Genomic DNA, 23,027 nt, shown 5'->3' with positions numbered 1-23,027 from the left:
ATTATCTGTGTGTCTATATACATTAAGATTCCAAGGATTGCTCTTATTTTCATAACTTAATTTCACATCAGTTTTGTTACCTCTGGAGTTACCTCTTCTTTACATATCTGAAATAGTTTGTTGGGGATATTTTCTGTAGTCAGGATCTTTGGGTCAGTGGTATCTTCCACAGCTGTAAAATTCTGATCCACAAACTGCAGTCATTAAAAGAGATGGATTTTTAAAGGTTGTGGATTTTTCGGACATTTTGCAAATACTTGGCTTTAGTCTAGTTTCTGTAGAAGCGGAGAAGAAGCCATTTGCTATATGCCAGATAACGGTGAAGACTGAAATGTAACACAACAGTCCTGTTGTCTTCTGCAGTCTTTTGTTTGAACATCACACCAAAATGACTTGGTCCGTGAGAACCTTGCGGTGCGAATGGCTTCAGGCACTTGGGGTTGATGGTCCGTTTGAGGTGGGATCTCACTGCTGGTCGATTTCTTACGCAAAATATTACAGGGTTTCTGTTTGGTGATTTGGGGTTTTGGCTGTGGTGCTGGTGTTCGAATGGAAGAACCAAGCTTTGATGAATGAATTATCTACTAATAAAGAAGCCAGGGCAGCTGGTCAGTTCCCGGTCCTTTTCCCTGGGTACTGCATGTAACAGAAAGGTGGTGATTTATTTAGTTCAACTTCCCCCCATATTCCTCCAAAATGGGGAGGGGGTATTAATAGGTTGGCAAAGCAGAACACATTCTAAAGTTTGTCAAGGTGGGCAAATAATTGACAACCTGGTGTTGAAATTTTCCTGTGCTTGACCCTTGATTGATTAATTGATTGATTGATTGATTGATTGATTGATTGATTGATTGATTGATTGATTGATTGATTGATTGAACTTGTATGCCGCCCATCTAGACATAGTCTACTCTGGGCGGCTCACAGAACACAAAATAAAACAATAGAAATAAACTAGCAGTTAACAACACATAGATGGTATGTATTGATTTAGTTAGGGGAGTGCCCCTCTTGGCTGGTGCAGCTGAAGAATAGTTAGAACTTGAATCAACATTCAAGCATAGTTTCATTGGCATTGCTTAGAAGCATTCTGCCACGCTATTTGCACAGTGAGAGTTGGTCAGCTGTACCAATTTCTGGGTAAAGTTATTTGACAGAAGGGTGGGTTGTGCAAGATAATTTTTCTCCTTAGGCAAGGTCTGTATGCACTACCCTTTGTTTGCTATCAGTTACCAGCATGGCACCAGCTGAACTGTTACACTGGTGCACTTTGCGCATTTAGATTACAAGGGGTCTGTAGCTTTTGAAAGGTCAGACCTTAGAAAAAATAAAACCAGATTAGGTATCTGAACCTGTAATAGGTAATGTGCATTTGTGTTCTGAATTGTTTCATGACTCTTTCAGCATTCAGCCTCTTCTGTTATAAGTAAAAAGAGACAGCTGTTCTCCTTTACATGCATAGGATCAGGATAATTTCAGGAACATCCTGTTGTGAATATTGGTAAAATGAGAGTACACCTCATAACCATACCACTGCTTGTGCAAAATTGCCATAAATATCATATCACTCATTTCTAGACCTTGTATTCCAATTCTAACTGGTGTAGTGTAACTAAAGAAGTGCATGAGATTACACCAGTTTTGCAGGTTGGCAAACTGGAAGAGTCATGACCAGTTTGATGTCCTCAGAGGAGATGTATCTATGGCCTTTTCTACTAATATTGTAGTTTTCAGACCCTTCCCATCACATAGCTTAATTTGGTAGCTTGGTTGGGAATACAGTATGTACGTGGCTCCTAATGAAGTGGATTCTGCTTTGCCCAGTGGTTTTCCTTTGGTCCCTTTTATCTAAATCAGGTTTCTTCAACCTGTTGCTGTGAAAATCATGCTCAAGAAACATGGCCCCTATCAAGAAAAACAGGTTGGGCGATGTTGTTTTATGCTGTATTAAAGACTCACAGCCCAGCAGGCAGCATCACATGCCCACACTTCTTCCCCCAAACTGATGAGTCTGTGCTTTGGCAACCCCTGTTTCTCTTTTACTCACATAGTCTGTGGGAAGCTAGCTCTAAAGCATGCAAACATATGTTAATGCTCCATTTGCAGTGGGCAAGCATCAGTTGCACTTCAGTATGTGTGGTATGTGGGATCTCAATATGTGATGTGTGAAGCAGTAGCTCCCTTTAGTTGTCCTTGATTGCTCAACTTCATCGGATGAACCTAGGTTTTAGAATTATGCGGAAGAGGGAATGATATCCTTGTTCATGCCTATCATTTATTGTTGTTATGCACCACCAAGTCACTTTTGACCTCTGGAGATCCTATACCTCTTTGAATGGCAGCTACTGGGCAACTGTCCTAGTGGACAGTGGCACTGGGCAGAGGATGTTTGACAGACTACAGCAATGACACTCAGTTTGACCAGTGTCAGTACTGCACAGAATGGTGGCAAAACACTTCTCAATATTTTATACGTCAAAAACCCTATGGTGAGACAATCCAAAATGAAATGTCTGTACAGTACATCATTTTAATACACATTTAATAATCCTGTATCATTTTTATACATTCCTCTTATCAACCTTTCCCCCAAGCCAAATAGCCCCATTCATTATAGGTTTTCATCATAGTTAAGTTGCCTTTGTGGCTCTTGTGATTATTCTCTTCTCCCCATCTCTAAGATATGCTTGCTTTTCAAGCCACATTGACCAAACGTTTGCACAGTAATTTGAAAGTTGGTGTGACACAGATTTGTATAAAGGCAATATAATGTCAGCAATTTTATTTTCACTTTCTTTTGATATGACTTTGGAAGAATGAATATTAAATCATGAGGGATGTTACATGTTTGCTTTCTCTTTGCAGGCTTACCGGGTCTTCAGGGTATATTACAGATGGACCTGGGAACTATAAATACAAAACAAAATGCACGTGGCTTATTCAGGGAAGGTGAGTTGCAGGTGTCTTAATTTTTGTAAGACGAGTTTGGTGACCGTCTTTTGCCTCCATGTAATTAAATCTCAGTGATACAGAACTTTTTGATGCTGTACAGTTCCTAAATTGGAAATATGTAACTCTAATTGTCAGTCTCAACTCGAGCAGAAGAAGGAATGAACAAGACATGTTCTCTCAGTTCTTATGTTCCATTGACCAGGATCCTGTTTATATCAGCATAACTTTACATTTCCTTTAACAAGGAATTGTTCAGTGCAAGACTGGCAGAAGTGCTGTTCGGACAGCATTTCTGCCTCAGTCCCCTTGCAACTACAGTGGGTGAAATGTTGAGCTGCACATGCATAGTTGCACAGTAAGATTTTGGCCATTAATTTAAGGGATCGATTCTAGTGTGGACTAATGACTGGATTTAGACCTTTGTTCCTCAATAATGTCTGTTGAAATTGGGTTTAATATGTCATTCCAGTGATATTACTTGCACTGTTGTTATTTGATGTGTTATTGTGTAAGAAATTTTACCTACATGAGCACCAATTGGTGGACCACACAAAAGGCCAAATCCTTTCACCCTTTACTTGTATGGACCAGGCTTTCTGGACTGTTGGAATGAATGCCACTAATATATTGACCATGAGGAATGGGCCAAGAGAATTCTATCCCAGAGAATCTTTACCACCAGTAGTTCCCCCCGCCCCAATTTTTGCTCAACATTAAGAAAAGCAACGGAAGATCAGTGGGAAAAAAATATGGACATCTGGTGACAAAATGGAAAAAAAATTGATAGCAGGGGGGCGTTCAGGACGCTATACCATGATCCTGACAAGACATTCTGGTGTTTCCCATGATTTCTCTCTCTTGACTGTTCTTCTCTTTGGTTTTGGGGAAAGAGACAACATAATTAACCACTTTCCACCAGGCTTAAACTTTGGACTCTTAGCCTAACTGTCCACTTTTCTTTGTGCCCAGATCGAGTGAAGCTGTAAAGCTGCTCAAAGTTTCCTCCTATGCATGAAAAATCAGTTTTCCCCCAAGAAATGTTGAACCCCTGTGATCCTGTCCCAGATTCACATTGACACAGACAAGCCTTCCGAGGAACTGCTGACCTTTTACAAAAGGTCCTTCAAACGATGAAAAGGAGCTTTTGTGAACTATGTGGATATTTCATCTCTCCCAGCTGCTTTTCAGGGCTCCTTCTAAAGGATTTTTAAAAAAACCAGAATGGCACTCCTATTGTCCATTATTCTAAAGGAGACTTATGGCTATCTTCACTAATGTTATATTGTGGAAGATTTTTAGGCTGGGCATTGTTAAACCCATTGTGTATTTTTGAGATGCTTAGATAGTGACCCACTTGTTACACTAGGCGCAAGAGGATTGTATTGAATAAGATGCAACATACAATATGTCTGAATGACATACAACTCTCTCGTGAAAAGTAACTGTCTCTTTTGAAGAGGGATCCCCTTTGATGTTAATGGTGCTGGAGAGTTGTATGATACATAGATCGTGAGGATTGCTCAGGTGATCCTTCCTATGAAAGAAAAGACCATACCTGAATGTGAACTGTAATGCTAACTTGAGTTTAAGATACGGTGTTTTACTGGTAGTGTCTCATGGTGTATCCAGTACAGTACTGTGCTATTTCTGAATACAGACAGGAAATTGCTGATTGGACTGGGTGTATGTTGTTGTTCTTTGAAAGCATTTAACTATGCAGTGCTGCTCCAACTGCAGTCTGGAAAGGCTCAATACTAGAGATGGGGGTATTCGTGTTCATATACAAATACAGTGGTGCCCCGTATAGCGAGGTTAATCCGTTCCGGATTAACCTTCGCTATACGAAAACATCGCTGTGCGGGTAAGGAAAGCCTATTGGAACGCATTAAACTTAGTTTAATGCGTTCCAATAAGCTTCGAAACTTACCCCTCCAGCGATGTTTTCGCGTCCGGCGGCCATTTTGGAGCCGCCGATCAGCTGATCGGCGGCTCCAAAATGGGCGCCGGATGACCCAAAATGGCCCCTATCAGTGTTTTCGCGCACTCCCCTTGCTTACGGAGGTCGCGAAAACGCTGCGGGGGTGGCATTTCGGGCCATCCGCGGCCATTTTGGAGCCGCCGATCAGCAGTTCGGCGGCTCCAAAATGGCCGCCGGAGGCCCCAATCGTCGCAAAGCGAGTGCGGCGATTGGGGCTGATCTGTATAGCGATCCCCAAAAAGGGATCGCTATACGGATTCTTCGTTAAACGGTGCGCTCGTTAAGCGAGGCACCACTGTACGAATATCCACCCCACAGATGCAGATAATGAGGGTCCGGCCCCCTGGGCCAGACTGACCACTCATGATTCCACTGCTGCCACGAGTGCCACGGAGCCTTGCTATTGCTCTGTTGCCTGTGATGGATTAGCCAGTCCTGGCAGAAGGCGGGATGACGAGCCTCTCTGCCAGGTGGAAGAGTGCTTAATCCATTGCAAGCAACAGAGAGATAGAAAGGCACCGCTGAGCTCGTGGCAGTGGCGGAATAGTGAGTAGTCATTTGTGAGAATGGCTGATGGTCGGATTCCAAAAGATCTCCTGGATGGAGAATGAGTGCAGGGAAATCGCTCCAGAGGGAGACCACAGCTGTGATACAAGGATGTCTGCAAGCGGGATCTGAAGGCCTTAGGAATGGACCTCAACAGATGGGAAACCTTGACTTCTCTGAGCGTTCAGCCGGGAGGCAGGTGGTGCATCACAGCCTCTCCCTTGTCCAGCAGGCCTAGGCAAAGAGGCAGTCACAAAAGCAGCAAAATCAGGGAGCTAAATGGGGTACAGATTGTATTTGTCTTCAGTGTGGAAGGGACAGTCACTCTCAAATTGGCCTTCTCAGCCACACTAGACGCTGTTCCAAGTCCTCCATACAGAGCATGTTATCATAGTCTGAAGGATGCCTAATTTAAAAGTCTGGCCCCAGGGGATGGACCCTCATTATCTGCCCCTGTGGGAGGGTATTTGTATACAAATACCCCCCCCCATCTCTACTCAATACCTATGAGACTATTCTCATAATTTTCTTTTCTTTTTTTAGTGGAGGAAGTAGGTTTTTCTGGGGAGGGAAGTAGTTGTGTTGTTCTGTGGTAGCAAAAAACCAAAAAGTGTTGTGGCCCCTGAAGGATGAAGACCTTTCATTGGGCACAGGCTTTCATGGACTGCAAGCCCGCTTCATACATGCAGCGAAGCAGGCTGCAGAAGGTGGAAAACCTGTGTGAAATAGAATATGAAATTTCGGCTAGTCTTGGTGATCCACAAGACTGTTGGCTGTTCGGAAGGAAATAAGGTTTCCTTCCTCTCTAATGCTGACTCGCAGATTATTGGCATGCTGTGAAACTAGGATCGCTATGAGGATACCAGGAAGCGTACATTTTGGCATATTTCTCAGTCATCCATTCTGGCCCTTTCCAGGATTTTGACAGGTTGCACAATTCTATCCATTCCCGACCAAATTAAAATGGATCTCTCCTTGGTAGGGAATTGTATCCTAAACAATGGGTTCTTCTCTCTCTCTCTCTCTCTCTCTCTCTCTCTCTCTCTCTCTCTCTCTCTCTCTCTCTCTCTCTCTCTGCTTTCTATGATTTTCCATCCTCAGAATGTGTTAGACCAGAAAAAGCCTTTTGTAGAAACAGGAAGGAGGGAGCCATGATTTGCAATTTGAAGGGCAGGAATATGCCTTTTCCTCCTGGATTATTTGTATTTTACCTGCCCCCTGCTTTGTGTGCTGAGACAGAGCTGTAGTTTTTCAGGCCAGTTTTTCACAGTGTAGTAAATCTACAGAGGCTAATTCCTACGAAATGTTCACCGCTCAAAAATGTCAATAACAAGTTATACTGCACCTTACCTGGGAGCTTGAAGGATCACAGGTTTTTGAGACTAGCATTAGCGTGGCATGTTACATCTGGTGGAAGGAAAGCCGTATGTTTGTTGGTATTGTTATAATAATGCTGCATGTATTTCCATTTTCCAGGCCGAATACAGTCCTGAGGCTCCGCTTTAATCATTTTGCTACAGAATGCAGCTGGGACCACTTGTATGTATACGATGGTGATTCAATTTATGCTCCACTGCTGGCTGCTTTTAGGTAAGCCCCAAAGTATCGTGTGAAACTAATTGGTATTTCACATTTGTTTTATGGGATTCTTTTTCTTCTTCTTTTTTTGAAGGGCAGATATTTTTGAAAAGGTGCAAGGGTCATGGCAGAGAGTAGCATCAGGGGTGCTGCTGCTAATAATGGGGTGGGGTTGTTGTTGTTGTTGCTTTTGGCCAAACCACAGTTTGACTCCATCTCTCCTATTTGCAGGGTTTTGTTGGAACAAAAAAGTTGTTCAAACAAGGCAGAAGCCCTAATTAGCAACTTCTGAAGAAGTAGCTGCATTAAATCTACCATGGTGTGTTGCCAAAAGAAAAGAAAAGAGAAAAGCCAAGTTATTACAGTAATTTGGAGAGCAAATAGTTTTACTTCAGCGTGGGTTTTCATGGATCAAAATCTGGTTCCTCAGACTCCTGAAATATTCAGCCAGAGGGTTAAACAGGAGAAGGGAGGGGAGGGGAAAATAGGATAATTGTAACCACTGGTGAGATATAAGATATAGCCTAAAGTATTTCTGCATTTTAAAATTTTATTTTTTTTTAAAAAAATTGTGTGCGCTTTGAGTGGAAGTTTGAAGGTTTGGAGATGCTCAGTTTTGTTCTTATAACCAAGGCTTGGTAACAATTGGCTTTAAAAGTGCCTTGTAAATGAAGCATAAATAGTGGTTAGATACCGTTCCACCCTGTTTTTCTGCAGGAGGGATAATTGATTCTCATTCTGCATGATGCAGCTTCCTTGTGGTGGAGCTGCTGGTGAGCGCTGTCCACTTGAATCAACAATTCTGGGTGCTGAACTAGTTGTTGGGGGTAGATGAGAAAAACCGCATTCAGACCCTTGTCTCGTTGTGAACTCTGCGTCTGTGATGCCTCAGAAGTCCCAAGACTTGGCTTCCATTCTTTCTGCTTAAAATAAGCCTGCCGCCTTGCTTCCAATTAGGCATTTTTTTGAGGATGAACGAAGCAGTTACGCAGAAGCAATGCACCCATAATGATGAATTGGTACATGAGGGCAGTCAGAATGGATAAAGACCGGTGATTGCACAATATGGGCCAGGCAGGCTTTTGTTAGATTTCCAACTAGTTTCTGCAGGATTTCTATCCTGTGGGATCCCAGTGTGATAAAGTTGCATCGTGTGAAGCTGTCCCTGAAGGTAGAGCCCAGGATGCAATGGATAAGCTGACCCTTCTGATGGTAGCGGCATCTCAGAGGCATCCAAAGTCACCTCGCTAGAGGTAGGCACAAACCGCCAGTTCGTGTTGGTTCATTTCTGGTCCGAACAGGTATTTGGCACTTCCCAGCAGCCACAAAGTTAAAAGATGCCTGCTTCTTGGGAGGAAAGCAATGTCGAACATTGACAGCATCTTAAAAATGAGAGACCTTACCTTGCCAACAAAGGTCCGCATAGTCAAAGCTATGGTTTTTTAGGTAGCAATGTATGGAAGTGAGAGCTGGACCATAAAGAAAGCTGACTGCCGAAGAATGGATGCTTTTGAATTGTGGTGCTGGAGGAGACTCTTGAGAGTCCCCTGGACTGCAAGGAGAACAAACCTATCCATTCTGAAGGAAATCAACCCTGAGTCTTCACTGGAAGGACAGATCCTGAAGCTGAGGCTCCAAGACTTTGGTCATCTCATGAGAAGAGAAGACTCCCTGGAAAAGACGCTGATGTTAGAAAAATGTGAGGGCAAGAGGAGAAGGGGACGACAGAGGATGAGATGGTTGGACAGGGTCATCGAAGCGACCAGCATGAATTTGACCCAACTCCGGGAGGCGGTGGAAGACAGGAGGGCCTGGCGTGCTCTGGTCCATGGGGTCCCGAAGAGTCGGACACGACTAAACAACTAAACAATACCCTCTTGAGAGTGGGTGCCTGCTGGAGGAGGCGGAGCTGGGAACTGCTGAACATTCTGTTCGGACGAGAAACGAGCTGGCATCAATGGGCAGTGGGTGTGCATCTCCACTCCTCACTGCTGCTTGTTTTAAGATGCTGCATTTTTAAGTGGTTTCAGGAATCTTAGCCAGCGTGCTAATAAATCGATATCAAACCAATAGTTCTTGGCAGTCTTTAGGTTAATGCTCTTCGCACAATGGTTTGTCTGTTAGCAACCACTCAAACACACTGGAGACGTTTTGGTAGGTCTCCAGTGTGACATGAGAACAAAATGCTTGTTGTTCATGGTTCTCCCTTGGTTGAACAGTTGGTCTCACTTTTCATTAAGCTGTGATAAAGCATGGCCATTACAGCCGCTCCCCTTGAGTGCTGTAAAAATATCATTAGTGCTTTTGGAACCTGAGCACCAGATGTGGTTAGCAGGACTATTTCTTTTATAAACAGCAGAGCCGTAACTGCACCTCTCTCTCTCCATGTGCTTCTGAGTGGCTTATATCTGTTCTACAGGAGTTTTTGGTACTCCGATTTATGGAAGGGCTAACAGAGTTTACTGAATGCCCATCTCACTTGGCCTTTCTGTATTCTGAGCAAACAGTGCCCAAGAACTCTTTCAAGACATTTCCCCCTATTTGTAATCTCTTTTCATGACAGCTTTCTGTTCCTTGTGTAAGTGGCTAAATTCTGACTGCATTTAATGGAAGGGCTGCCATTTTTCATATGAATAAAAAACTAAAGTATAGGTGGACTGTGAAGCTGAGTAACACATTCCCACGTGACTGGGAAGAATCGTATGTCCGCTGAATATTTATAATAAGTGTGTGGTTCTGCTGCAGATTGTGAACCAGCGCTGAGATATCACAGGTTTGCTTGGTTGTGAGACTTTAAAGCAGTGTGGTTCGCACATGGATGGTGCTTCGAACAGAGTTTGGAGAGCTGGATGGAAAATTCCCTTTTGTTCGTGAAAGCTTCCCATTGGGTAAAATCCTGTTGGTTGTAAAGTTACATGAGTGGAAACCAGATCGGGTGCTGAAAATAATTAATATAATTAATTGCAAGCTTCCTCCTCTCCTGTTTTCAGCTTCTGAAGTTCCTGAGGGCTCCCCTTTGTCCCGAAGAAGCCCCGGGGGGGGGGGGGCTTGAGAAGAGGGGATGGGGGGAGCTTTTAATAGTCAGAAGTCGCTGAATGGCCATCTGGTAGCAATTTTGGTTGTCGAAGGACTCTCCTTGTTTTGAAAAAGGATAGGATGCTTTCAATTAGTTGGAATAAATTATTCCTTACAACAGATCTGGTTTATGCCAATAAAACTTTCCTTAAAAGCATTCTGCCCAGTGACCCTTCAAATGTTGTTACAAGATGCTCAATTTAAAAAGAGTGTCCTAAACCCAGAGGTAACATGAGGAACATATATTTTTATGTTTTAAGCTTCCTCTTGGATTGTTTTTGTATGGTAAGAGGAAAAAAAATAAGTGTGTCAGCACCGCAGAATAATGTTCCTGTTTTGTTATGTGGGTTACTATGGAGCCCGTTACCTTGGAGGCATTTTGTTGGGTAGCCCTTATCAGTCATGTTCTTAAGGGAAGGCAACAAGTCTGTATCTAAATATGTCAACATGGCCCTTGAGAATGTAACCCATTACAATGACAGGAAACAGCCAATTAAGACTTCCGCTTTACTGCCCTCCATAACAGCAAAACACACACAAGCAAACGAATGTAGTTCTGTGCTAGTTAACCCTACATACACCCCTTCCTTGTGTATTTTCAACAGAGAGAGAAGGACCCTACTCAAAGTCTCTGTGTTTAGTAGCCGGACATCTGCTAGGTCTTTCAGACTGGCTGAGAGTTGGGACGCCCCATTGCAAACTGTATCTCAACTCTGAAATTCCAGGGGCTTTTGGCCTGTCCAGTCTGGGGAAATTTAAAAAGGTTCTTGTCTTCAGAACGAGGTCTTTCCTCCTCACTTGAGCTATCCTTCCATTCACACTGGAGACTTTAGTGAGAAAGCTCCACACACATCTCTTTGGGTCACCCATTTACTCATGTGTAAGTGTATCCGGTTTAGTCATGAGTGTAAGGTTTACCTGGATTAATCGTGAGTAAGGCCACCATGGTGGAGCAGGTTTGGAGCAGTGTTACTAGCACAAAGGGAAAACATTGGGGTCCAGGTTGGTGAGATGGAGAGGAAACCCTCTTTTTCCTTCCTTTCTCCTTATCTCTGCTGAGGCTTCACGGCCTCGTGGGGCCAGAGCCCATGGAGCTGACATAGCCCCCTTCCTAGCCTTTCCTTTTATTTTGGTGTGTGTGTGTTAATTAAGTGGCATATTGAAACGCCATGGTGTTATAATTTCACTACATCTGTTAGGGAAATATATATATAAAAGGCCACCCACAGCTCCATTGAGGTGCCAAACAACCATCCACACAGGCCAGACGACGGGAGAATAAGGAGCGCCCCAAACCAAACCAAAAAACAGAAGGCCTCTAAGCCATGTACCAGAAAGGAGTGGAACAACTCTTAAAGGTTCAGAAGGGGTCGATTTTAGTAGAAGCCCATGTGGATTAACCCCAGACCATTGCAACAACGATCCACAATGACGATCTGTATACCCATCTGGACAGGACCTAAGTCTAGCCCTTGCTTCTTGCCTCCCAGTGAGGCTGGGAGGCCCCATCCTTGCCATCCTTCCACAGCCAGGCAAAAGACCTTCCTCTTCAGGCACACTTTTCCTTAGTGACCTAGCAGAGGTTTTGAAAGGAGGTGGTTTGCATCTGTTTTAGTAATGCTGTACCTAATATTCTGAATGTAATGTTATTTACTGTATTTGTTTAATTTGAATAATTCACTGTCTATTCAGAGCACGTTACCATAGTCTCTCGAGGCTGAAGGATGCCTAATCTCACTGTTTTTAAAGCGTTGAAATTGTGTTTTAATGATGTACGCCACCTTGGGTTTCTTTCTTAGGAGGAAGGTCAGGTACAATTATTTTAAGTAAATTATAAATATTAATATAAACCATAATAAGTGATGTGTATGTGTTCTCTGCTGTCAAGTCGGAATCCATGGCTGAGTGGGGGTTTGAACCCTGTTCTCCAGAGTCCTAGTCCATCACTCTATCCACTACATTGCACTGGGAAGCTTGTCATATAAGGTAAAGGTAAAGGTCCCCCTTGACATTGAGTCCAGGCGTGTCCGACTCTAGGACACGGTGCTCATCCCCGTTTCCAAGCTGTAGAGCCAGTGTTTGTCCGAAGACAGTTTCCATGGTGGTCACGTGGACAACGTGACTAGACACAGAACGCCGTGACCTTCCCACCATGGTGGTCCCTATTTATCTACTCTCATTTTTACATGATTTTGAACAGCTAGGTTGGCAGGAGCTGGGACAAGCAACGGGAGCTCCCTCTGTTGTGTGGATTCGATCTTATGATGGCTGGTCTTCCGACCTTGCAGCACAGAGGCTTCTGTGGTTTAACCCGCAGTGCCACCCTGTCCCCTATCATATATGATAGGAGGTACAGTGGACCTTCGAATTAATCCATATTGGACCAGTGGCTACAGGTCAAAAAGTCCATAGGTCGAGGGTCCATTTCCCACAGGAATGCATTGAAAACCCATTAATTTGTAACCAGCCGAAGGAAAAAATACCCCCCACACCCCAAAAAAAGAAAATAAATGCAAAAAGCAGCACCTTACCGGTCTGAAGGGGTCGCTTGCCACTGGCGAAGTCCTCCGAGGGCTTCCCCGCCACTGGCAGAGGCCTCACGGGGGTCCCCAGCTGTCACCGTCGTTGCTGCCGAAGCCCTCCAAAGGCTTTCTCTGCTGCCATGGGAGGCCTCTCGGAGGTTGTCTGCTGCCGTCGCCGGCTTTCCCCTTGCAAATGTGCATAAACATGCTTCAGGTCCACACAGCCTCATCTTCTGCTGTCTTGGTCCCCTCACCTCCTTTTCCCTGTTCTTTGGAGAACATTCACATAAGCCTTCCTGGTGCAAGCTTTTCTCTGCCCCTGCAACCCAGGAATCAACACTCGAGCCATCAACTCCATTTCCTGAGCATTAGGCCAAAGGATTTGTGTGTGTGTCCTTGAAATATACAGGAGGGGCAGACTAGCTGTCTTAACCCCTCCAGGGAACCTGACCTCCCCCATCCCTTGAAAAATTAAAATGTATAAAGATAAAAATACCAGTAGCATTTAATAATAACAACCACATGCTTTCAAGTCGATTCTGACTGATGGAGATTCTTTCTAGGATTTTCTAGGTGTAGATTACTCATAACTAGTGGACCATGCCTTTCTTCTGGGGACACGCTGGGAGCGCGTACTGTGGTTTGTCCAAGGCCACATGGGCTGGCTCTTCTGCCAGGAGGCAAAGTGGAGAATCAAACCCCCAAGGTGCTCCACCGCCATGAGCTTTCCAGCAAGCTAGGACATAAGGAATAACAGCAGTCCAGTTTTAGTAAATTCAGGTGTTGCCTCTCCTTATCTAGAATGCATAATTCTGCCTTTATATAACATGCATGTTGAACTGCAAATATCTTTCACATTCCAGTAGATGGAAGAGTAAACGTTGGTAAGCTGTAGGCATTCAGCTAAAGCAAGCCTCAAAAGTGTCCTTTCACTTAGTACAGATTGCTTAGCAAATATTGCTCTAGTTGGCACAAAACCACACAACGTTGGATCATGCCTATAGTCTTGATTAACCATTTAAAATGGCAAGGCTCTTAGCAGATGACCAGTAGTAGCTTTGAAGTTTTTGCGGGAATGTTTTCTGATGCGTTATGAGTTTTTCCTTTGTCTTCTGCAACTTGAAACATATCCTGTTGAGCTGTACTTGGAGAATATGTGAGGGAAGATACATATGATGGTCCATGCTTTCAATTAATGTGTACTGCTTCAGACCTCTTTTTTGAAAAAAGAGAGATGAGGGATTTAAATAGATGAGATAGAGACCAGCCTCTTTCAGCTGCTCTTGCGTGGCATACCTGTGATCTTCTTCCTGTCCTTTTGATTTAGGGTTAAGATTATGCACAGCTTAAAAGCATTATATACTCGTTCATCTCCGAGGACGAGAGGAGATTTTTGGCTTCCACTATAAAAAGCAAATGTGTAAACTGTATGAGGCACCACAGATAATAAAATCTTCGTGATGAGGGTTTTATTTGAGTGACAGAGGGATTAAATATTTCATGGCACATGTAAACTGTGTGTGCTGATAATGGCCCCGTCAAGGACTCCTTCAGTTTAACTGGCCAAAACCATCATGGGTTTGAATCTTGATTGCCAGCTTTTTATACGTGATCGGAATAGGTATCTCTTCAGGGCTTGCTTTGAAACCATGGTTTATGACCACAGCGTTTTGTTTCTTCCAGTGGCCTTATTGTTCCTGAGAAAGAGAACAACGAGACGATTCCAGAAGTGATGGCCACCTCCGGCTACGCTCTCCTGCATTTCTTCAGTGATGCAGCGTATAACTTGACAGGGTTTAACATAACCTACAAGTAAGTTGTAATGAAGGTTATAGTGTCTCTCTCTCTCTCTCTCTCTCTCTCTCTCTCTCTCTCTCTCTCTCTCTCTCTCTCTCTATAATATATATATATATATATATATATATACACACACACACACACACACGCGCGAGAGAGAGAGAGTCATTCACTGATAGCATTTCCAGGGGATGTTGAAATGCATGTCATATTATTAGAAGGAGATGCCTAGATAATATGCTTTCAGTCCTAGTAATATGGCAGGTAATTATTTTGGGTTTAGTGGGAGTACGAATAGCTCGTTTTAATATCATGTTTCAGTATTCGTGGCCAGCTGCTCCACACGTCTTGGCATCATGCAGTCCTGGGAATGGGAAGGGGGCTGGTATTATCCACCTGGTCTCCCAAGTCTTCTCTATTAAGCTAGTCTCTGGTTTTATACCCCCAGTTTCAGTATTTGAGTGGTGAAAGAGAAATTAAATTTTAAAACACCCAGGCCCAGTCTGCTTGGTCCAGAGGCAGAGCTACCAACAGCAGCAAGTATTTTAGAAACTCTAGTACCATCCTGTGGCAGCAGTGAGTAATATCACCGTGGCAGAGTAAAAATCATTTGGAATCTGAGCCTGTTTTTACCAGGTGCCATGGTTTCTCAGCATAGACCAGGAACATCTTTTCTGGCTGGCATCAGTTCTTTGAGGTCTCAGACACAATTTTCGTCCTGTGCTACCTGATCCTTCTTAGCTGTGGAACTGCAAATGGATATGTACCTCTCTCACTGAGATGTGGCCTGTCCATAGTTCCTTCTGTTGGAAAGAAACATAGCTCCCATAACTGCCTTGTGCCTCCTGATGTGCCAGAGTCGAAGAAATGGTATTGATGTGTGTATTGCTGTATGTGGTGGGCTGAAGAGGCTCAGCTGCTAAGCCCATCTCCCCACCTCTGAGCACCACAAGATGCAGCCTGCCTCCAGCCGGTGTCATCTCACCACCTTTCTAACGTCGCTTTCCAATCACAGTCACACAGTCTCAGGCGCATGGCAACTGCAACAAACCAAGCGTGGATTTGCCTTTGATTAGTGCTTGGAAATGGTCTCACATGCATCCATTGGGGGGGCGGGTCCAGGCTACAGGCAGTCACTTGAAAGAAACATCAAAAGAGCAACTCCAGAACTTTTTTCATCTTCACTGGCTTGCATCTGATTCCTCTGGTCAAGTCAAAGTTCTGGCATGATGAAGAAGTCTGAAATGACCTTGGCCTGGATGGCAGTACAGTTGTGCCTCGCGGGACAATTAATCCGCAAGACGATTGTTTTTTGCGATCGCTGTGGTGCTTCGCAAGACGATGTTTTCTAGGGATGATTTTCGCAAGATGATGATTTTTCTCCATTGGAATGCATTAAATAGATTTCAATGCATTCCAGTGGGAACCGCATTTCTCAAGATGATTTCTAGGGACGATTTTCGCAAAACGACTATTTTCCCATTGGAACGCATTAATTAGATTTCAATGCATTCCAATGGGGAACCGCATTTCGCAAGACGATGTTTTCACAAGACGACATTTTTCGTGAAACGAATTAACATTGTCTTGCGAGGCACCACTGTATTAGGTTTTCCAACCACACAGATAATAGTCCCTCCTTGACACTTTCTTAGTTAGAATGGGTGGACTATACCTATAGGTGGATTATACCTATAGTTTTAATGGCTGCCCTAGCATGGCGGCCTGTCCTGCTGTCTTGCAGCCTTCTGGTGGAGGCAGATGGTCCTTTAATTTCCAAGGTCACTGGATGCAATCAACATTTAATTTCCAGTTTTGTTGCTTCTTTTGCCCTTCTTCAATATTTTTTTTTCCAGTGTTGTGTTGTTTATGAATCATTTCAGAGTTATATCATGGATTTCATTGTTTGTCTCAGACCCCCAATTCTGTTATTTCCTTTGGACATCTTTTCTATGGAAGGGTGGCAAGCGAAAACTCTCTCTAGACTTTGTCTCATGTCAACCAAGCATGACTGATATTCCCCGTGAGCTTCCTTTGTGGTTTTGCAGATAGCTGCTGCTGCCTCTGTCATGTTCTTCTAAGCTCCATTGATCACACTCCTGTTTTGAATTCAGGAGACCTAAATTTTGCAGCTTCCATGCACATGTTTGAAAGGTGGCATGGGGGGCATAGCCTGACTGTGAGCCTAGCCTTGTTGTGGTTAAAGGTGTTCAAAAAAACATAGTCTTGTTTCATAATTTAACATCCAGCAACTTGGCCATGCTCGCTGTATATTGGTCCATTCTCCAATTCTGTCCAGGGACGAACAGTCTTTGACTTGACTGTTGTGATTTGCTGCCTGCAGGTTCAACGTGTGTCCCCGGGACTGCTCTGGCAGAGGGGAATGCAAACTTACCAACACCAGCAAAGTGGTTGAGTGTGAGTGTTCAGAACATTGGAAGGGAGAGGCCTGTGACATCCCGTACTGCCCAGGAGACTGTGGCTTCCCGGACAGAGGACAGTGCATTGAAAATGGTACCCATGGATGCATGTGCTACTCAGGCTGGCAAGGTAAGTTCTGAGATATAGGGCATGTCTTCTTCCCAGGGTGTGCAGTGCCTCTCAAAGTCACAAAGACTGGAGACTTCCTGCTACGGTTGTAAATATCTCTTTGAGTTCAACATTTGAAGGTAGCCCTTGGTCCCCCAAGCCTCCTCACACACTGCACTGTCTTGTTAAGTAGGCCTTGGCAGAGGACATCTTCCCTTTTATTTCCATTCCTTCCCTTCTTACCTCTTTCTTGCCTCAAGTTCCTTCTTACTCTGTTTCCTTAGTTTGTCCCATGTTGTCTTTGCCCCCCATCCCATCTGTGTTCACCGCTTGATGTCTTCATACTATTTATTCTTGATCTCAGACCCCTTACGTAGCCCGTACATTGTTATATATAGTGGTGCCTTGCTTAGTGATGTTAATCGGTGCAGCAAAAATCGCCGCTAACCGAAAACATCGCTAAGCGATTTTTAAAAGCCCATAGGAATGCATTGAAACCCCTTCAGTGCGTTCCTATGGGCAAAAAACGTACCTTTAAGCGAAAATCCTCCATACGGCGGCCATTTTCGCTGCCCGGTATGCGAGGAATCCGTCCCAAAACACAGCGGGCGGCCATGTTTTTTACCCGGCAGCCATTTTGGAACCGCCGATCAGCTGTTGGGAAAACATCGCTATGAGAAAATCAGTAAGCGAAACAGCTTACCAATCATCGCAAAGTGATATTTTCCCATCTAAATCATTGCAATGCGATCGCTTTTGCGATCGCAAAAACCAAATCGCTATGCGATTTCATCGTTAACCGGGGCGCTCGTTAAGCGAGGCACCACTGTACTGCAAACATGATTTCTAGACAGCTAATCTGCTTTCTGCGTCCCTTACTTACATGATTCGTTTCACACCAAGCCTTTCTGGGCAAAAGATACTGGCATCTTGATACAAAGGTGGATAAGAAATCAGTGGGTTTTCTTTTAGATCCAATTGATTTAAACAAAAAATTTGTTTTTGGTTAAATCGTCAAGACGTGCTTCTTTTGATTTAAATTGCGATCCACCCTGCTTGATATTGCTGCATTGTGGTTGTGCTTTTTCTTTATATGTTTCCTGTGCAGAGGATTAGTAACAAAGGGGTGTGCAGATGTGAGGGACTAGTATACACAGTTTGCTTGTCCCTTACCCCTTTTAAATGTAGACGGTAGAACCATGACCTAGTTTGTTGTCCCCTTGACTGGTTCTGGCATATTTTTCTTCTTTTTTATCCTTTCATTTTACCAGTTGTGAATACGCAGTGACAGCCAGCCAGTTTTTAGCCTCTTGATGACCCAGCCGGGTCTGTTGTATGCTGAGAGTCAGCAGCCTACACAGTGAATCTGTTATGGATATCTTATGACAGTTGTTAACAGGTAAAATACATTTTGCCCCTCCTAGGTGCAGACTGCTCGATTCCTGTTCCTGCAAATCACTCCTTTTGGACTCAGGAAGAATTCTACAACCCCAGGCTTCCCAGAGCATCCCACAAAGCGGTAGTCCAAGATGATATTATGTGGGTGGTTGGCGGCTACATGTTCAACCATACGAATGCCCAAATGGTTTTGGCGTGAGTAAACTGAAACATAAAACGTTTTCAAGATTAACTTGGGAGATAATAGGGAAGGAGGAGTATACAGGAGGCGTGGGACAGCTTTAGAGAACTGTGTTGGTATGCTGATACTAGAAGTAGAGCCTTCTCTTCTGTGTGTGTGACGGCAGCTATTCTATGTACGTTTCTTTGGAAGTGCTGTCCTCTCCACTCCCGCCTTTCTGAAGTCACCTTTGTAAGGGTTTCAATTAAAGCCAGCCTAGCAATATTTAAATCACTAAACATAGTCCAGCATCTGTTTTTTGGACTGTGTTTCCTTTCTCTCCCTAATAGGTGATGCATTCTGGCTTCCGGGTGGTCCCCATATATGGGTCCCGTGCAGGGCAAAGCTTGGAACCTTCCAGGACGAAACAGTGATCAGTTGTGGCAGGAAGCTCATCTGAGCCCTCTGTGCCTCCTTTACTTCTGTCGTTATTGGATCATCTATGAACTTCCTTTGTTTTCTCAAGAGCCTGGAGCTCAGTCTTCTGATTTGTTCTCTCTTCTCTCCAATTCCAGTCTTCTCCTCTGTATTCTTGCTTCCTGTTTTGTGCCCATTCTCACATGAGATCTTGCACATCCTCTGGTGCATGATCAATGTCCGTTGAATGCCTGTAGAGTAAGGGGTGCATTTTTAAAAATAGGTCCAATGTAAGAGTAAAGTTTCTGTGGAAGCCACAGTGGCACCTCCTTTGCTTTGGCATGGGGTGCATCGTGGCTGTCTGTCAGCATTTGAATTGGATTTGAGCTTTTTGTTATCTTCCCCATCTTCTGTTTTTTGTACCATCATACCCGAGGAAATGTTCTGGAGAGTTCAAAGGCTCATGCCAGTGACAAAGACCTTTTGCAACCTTTTAGTGGCCATATATATAAATGTTATGCGTCTGGCGCTTTTTCCATATGTGCCCTTCAGGTCCTCTGGGATGAGAGTTTTTGACACAGTCTGTCGCGTGATGCGGCGTGGCGGCCATGCCACGATTTGCCTGGCACCCTGTCCATTCCCAGTGATCCAGTCTTAAGCATGGTCTGAACTCAGACTCCATGACCCAAAGCGTTTCCCTCTGCTTCCCCGACTTTGCTGTATTTTATATATATGCAGAAATTTATACCCTTGGAAGAAACCATTGCTATATTTATGTGTTTATTTCAGCAGGCCAGTATCCTCTTGAAATCACAATAGCCTCTTGGAGCGAGGGGGGAAACGCTTACGCATAAAACATCAGGACACTAGCTTTTTTTAGCTATGTCTGTATCCTGCCCCAGCTCCTATGAGCTAAAGGCAGTGTATATGGTTCCTTTCCAACTTTATCTTCACAACAACACCCCATGCCGTATTCAGGCTACACTAGACTGACCAACCCAAGGCTACCGTGAATTTCCATGACTGGGTGAGATCTAGAACTGGATCTTGCTGTTGCCGTGAAGCACTGTAACAGCTACACTCCACCAGGCCAAGTAGATTTCATTTGTGCTGCCCTGTTTCTCTGGGTGCTTGGTTTATTACTTGTGAAACTCCCTGGATCTCCACACTCAGTGCATAGCCAGGGGACTGGGGCTGTCAGCTGTTGGCTAGGCATCATGAGTGGGAGAGCGACTCTCTGTTGAGCCTGAAGTGTCGTCTACATGCGCACAGGTGTGTAGCAAGCGTAACCTTCTGCATTGATTTAAAATGGCATGTTTCCATCTCGCTGTAAAGGTACAGTCGTGCCCTGCTTAACGATTACCCTGTATAACAACAGATCTGCTTCACGACGATGTTTTTGCAATTGCACTTGTGATCGCAAAACGATGTTTTAATTTTTTTTTCACTTTGCGACGATCGGTTCCCTGCTTTGGGAACCGATTCTTCGCATTACAATGATCAAAACAGCTGATTGTTGGGTTTTCACAATGCCGCCGGCTGCTCAAAATGGCTCCCCGCTATTTTTAGGAGGCATTTTTTGCTTAACAGGCACCCAAAAATGGCCGCCATATGGAGGATCTTTGCTGGACGAGCAGGTATTCAGCCCATTGGAACACATTGAACAGTTTTCAGTGCATTTCAGTGGGCTTTTTTATTTCGCTTTACGTTTTCGCTCTACAGAGATTTCGCTAGAACGAATTAACGTCAAGCGAGGCACCACTGTAGTTGGAAAAGTTGGTGCAGGGGGTTTTTTTGTTCATGGATTATTATCTGCTGTTGTGCTCCAAGCCGACTTTATTTCTGTTTCTCTTGAGCATCTAACACACACTCAAAGATAACCAGGGTTTGCTGTGTGGTGTTCTTTGTGGCTTCTCCAGCCTTAGATTTTATTATACTGCCCTTTTCCAAGTTTGTCTGGCAACAAGGTTTGGATTTTGGAGTTCACGCAGATGCAGTTTTAGATGGATTGTGCTGGATGTAAAGCTGCTTACTGAATTTCCGGTTAAATTAACTTCTTCTCCTCCTCGCTGTGGCACAGACCCCAAAAATGTGAGATTTTTCTTGTCCCTGTGATCAAGCAACAATCACTCAGTTGGTGCTGCAAGGGTCATTATGACCTGCTCTTGCTGCAGGAGTTTGTTAGGAGATTAGTAGAAATCTGGGAGCCATGTATGCCTTTTGAGAATACATCCTGAGGATTGTGGGTGAACCCTTGGCCCAAATTTCTGCTGTCCAGGACTAGAAGGTTCAGCCTGTTCAGATGCAGTCTCCAGTTGTATGTGTTTTGCTCACAATAAAGAGGCTCACATCTGGCAGTGCAGAAGAATGAGTTTGATGGCCTTTTAAGCACACGCAGGGTCCTGTGTGGCTGTCATCCTGTGTTTTATGGTGCATTTTAAGTGGAGTATTGGGTTGAAAATTGTTCAGGAGCCCCGGTGGGTGCAAAATGCTGCGTCTAAAATCTTGGCAGGAGCAATATAATGGAATCATCACAGTTCCATTGTAACAGTACTTTATTTCCTTTCCCACTTGCAATTGCAGGTAGAAGGTGCGAGTGATTATCTTTAAAACCTTCAGCAGCTTGGGATCTGAGCATTTCAAGGAGCAACTCTTTCCTTCCTCTTGCATAATTTAAAATGTTTATTAGTCAATAATTGTAATTATTTTTCTTACACTTTGCCTTTCTGCCAAAGAAAGGTTTTTGTTTGTTTGTTCACTTTTTTATATTTTTAAAGCTATTTTGTGTGGCACACGTTAGAGCGAGGAAAGTCTAATCTGTCGGCACAGCGTTAATAATAATTGTGTTCTGACTTGTGGCGATGGTTCCCATTGTTTTCTGGGTATAAATTTTTTAGAAGCAGTTTATCAGCCCCTTCTTATGGGAGTAACTTACCAGTGGTTCACCGACTGGCTTTTTTTTTTGCAAGAGGCACAGTAGGGAATCAGACGGCAAACCTCTGGCTCCACAGCCGGGTGGTCTAGTCTAATGAGCACACTGAATTAAAATAATTAATACATTTGTCTAAAATAAAATAAAATGTTCAGCCATTTTTTTTTCTATTTCCTGGTTGTGTACCACCACTTCATTAAAACTGACGTTGGTGACTTCATTAAAGGTTTATCAGAGGTGGCAAATTCCCATGATTGTGTGTCCCTGCACTTTGGGACAAAAAAAAAAGACTTTAAGGAGGACAGGTCTTGCTCATCTGCTGTGGTGAATGATGTCCGATGAGAATATTTCAATAATTATAATAATTATGTGCCCTCAAGTTAATTCTGACTTTTAGTGATGTTGTCCAGGGTTTTCTAGGAGGCAGAGAATACTGAGAAGTGATTGGCCTTTCCCTTCTTCCTGGGGGGATGCCCTGGGACCACTGTTCAGCTTTTTGCCCAAGGCCACCTAGGAGGCACAGTGGGGGAATCGAACTCCCAACCTCTGGCTCCATAGCCAGAGACCTAAACCACTGAGCTACTTCAAAGTAGCACAAAACAAAAAAACTGAATAAACCCTCCTTGTTTCCCATAGTTTTCTTCATGAGTTGTTTGAACCCAATTTTACTCTGAGAATACATATTTTTTCCATATTAAAAAAAAAACCAAACAAAAATGCAGCAGTGTATATATATTATCAGCAGAACGGTTATGCCTGAATCAGTTTAGGTGCATTTTTAGTTTTTTGGTGGATCCATAAGTACCCCCTTCAGCATTTTTCCTTAATTCGTTCTCTTGTTCCGCATGCATTGTCTGGAATATAAATAGCAGCTTTGTATTTGTATGTGAACAGACACAGGGGTGTTAAGTCTGTGCTTTTTATTACACAGGTATGACCTTGTTTCAAGAGAATGGCTGCCCTTGAACAGCAGTGTGAATGCGGTCGTGGTCAGATATGGACACTCTCTGGCCTTATATGAAGTAAGTGGCCTTTGTTCACGTTTTGGAGGCTTCTGATCTTGTTTCAGTCCTGGGCCCTTTCCTCTTCCGGTAGAAGCTGAGACTCAAGCCGCGGGAGATGCTGTGCCTTGGTTAGGATATA

General features: G+C 43.8%; 1 protein-coding gene across 2 annotated transcripts in view; it reads left to right on the top strand.

Annotated features, from left to right (window-relative positions):
* Positions 1 to 23,027, top strand: part of ATRN (attractin) — a 172,113-nt gene that overhangs the window by 37,274 nt on the left and 111,812 nt on the right. For both annotated transcript variants that reach the window (XM_020812892.3, XM_073002142.2), the window contains exons 2-7: positions 2,866 to 2,949; positions 6,953 to 7,066; positions 14,335 to 14,463; positions 16,793 to 16,998; positions 18,402 to 18,570; positions 22,816 to 22,906. In XM_020812892.3, the coding sequence (XP_020668551.3) occupies positions 2,866 to 2,949; positions 6,953 to 7,066; positions 14,335 to 14,463; positions 16,793 to 16,998; positions 18,402 to 18,570; positions 22,816 to 22,906 (793 nt within the window). The remainder of the gene's footprint in view (positions 1 to 2,865; positions 2,950 to 6,952; positions 7,067 to 14,334; positions 14,464 to 16,792; positions 16,999 to 18,401; positions 18,571 to 22,815; positions 22,907 to 23,027) is intronic.

This window comes from Pogona vitticeps, chromosome 5 (assembly GCF_051106095.1).
Source record: "Pogona vitticeps strain Pit_001003342236 chromosome 5, PviZW2.1, whole genome shotgun sequence".
In the NCBI taxonomy this organism is placed as follows: Eukaryota; Metazoa; Chordata; class Lepidosauria; order Squamata; family Agamidae; genus Pogona; species Pogona vitticeps.
This window is presented reverse-complemented; position numbering and strand designations above follow the sequence as displayed.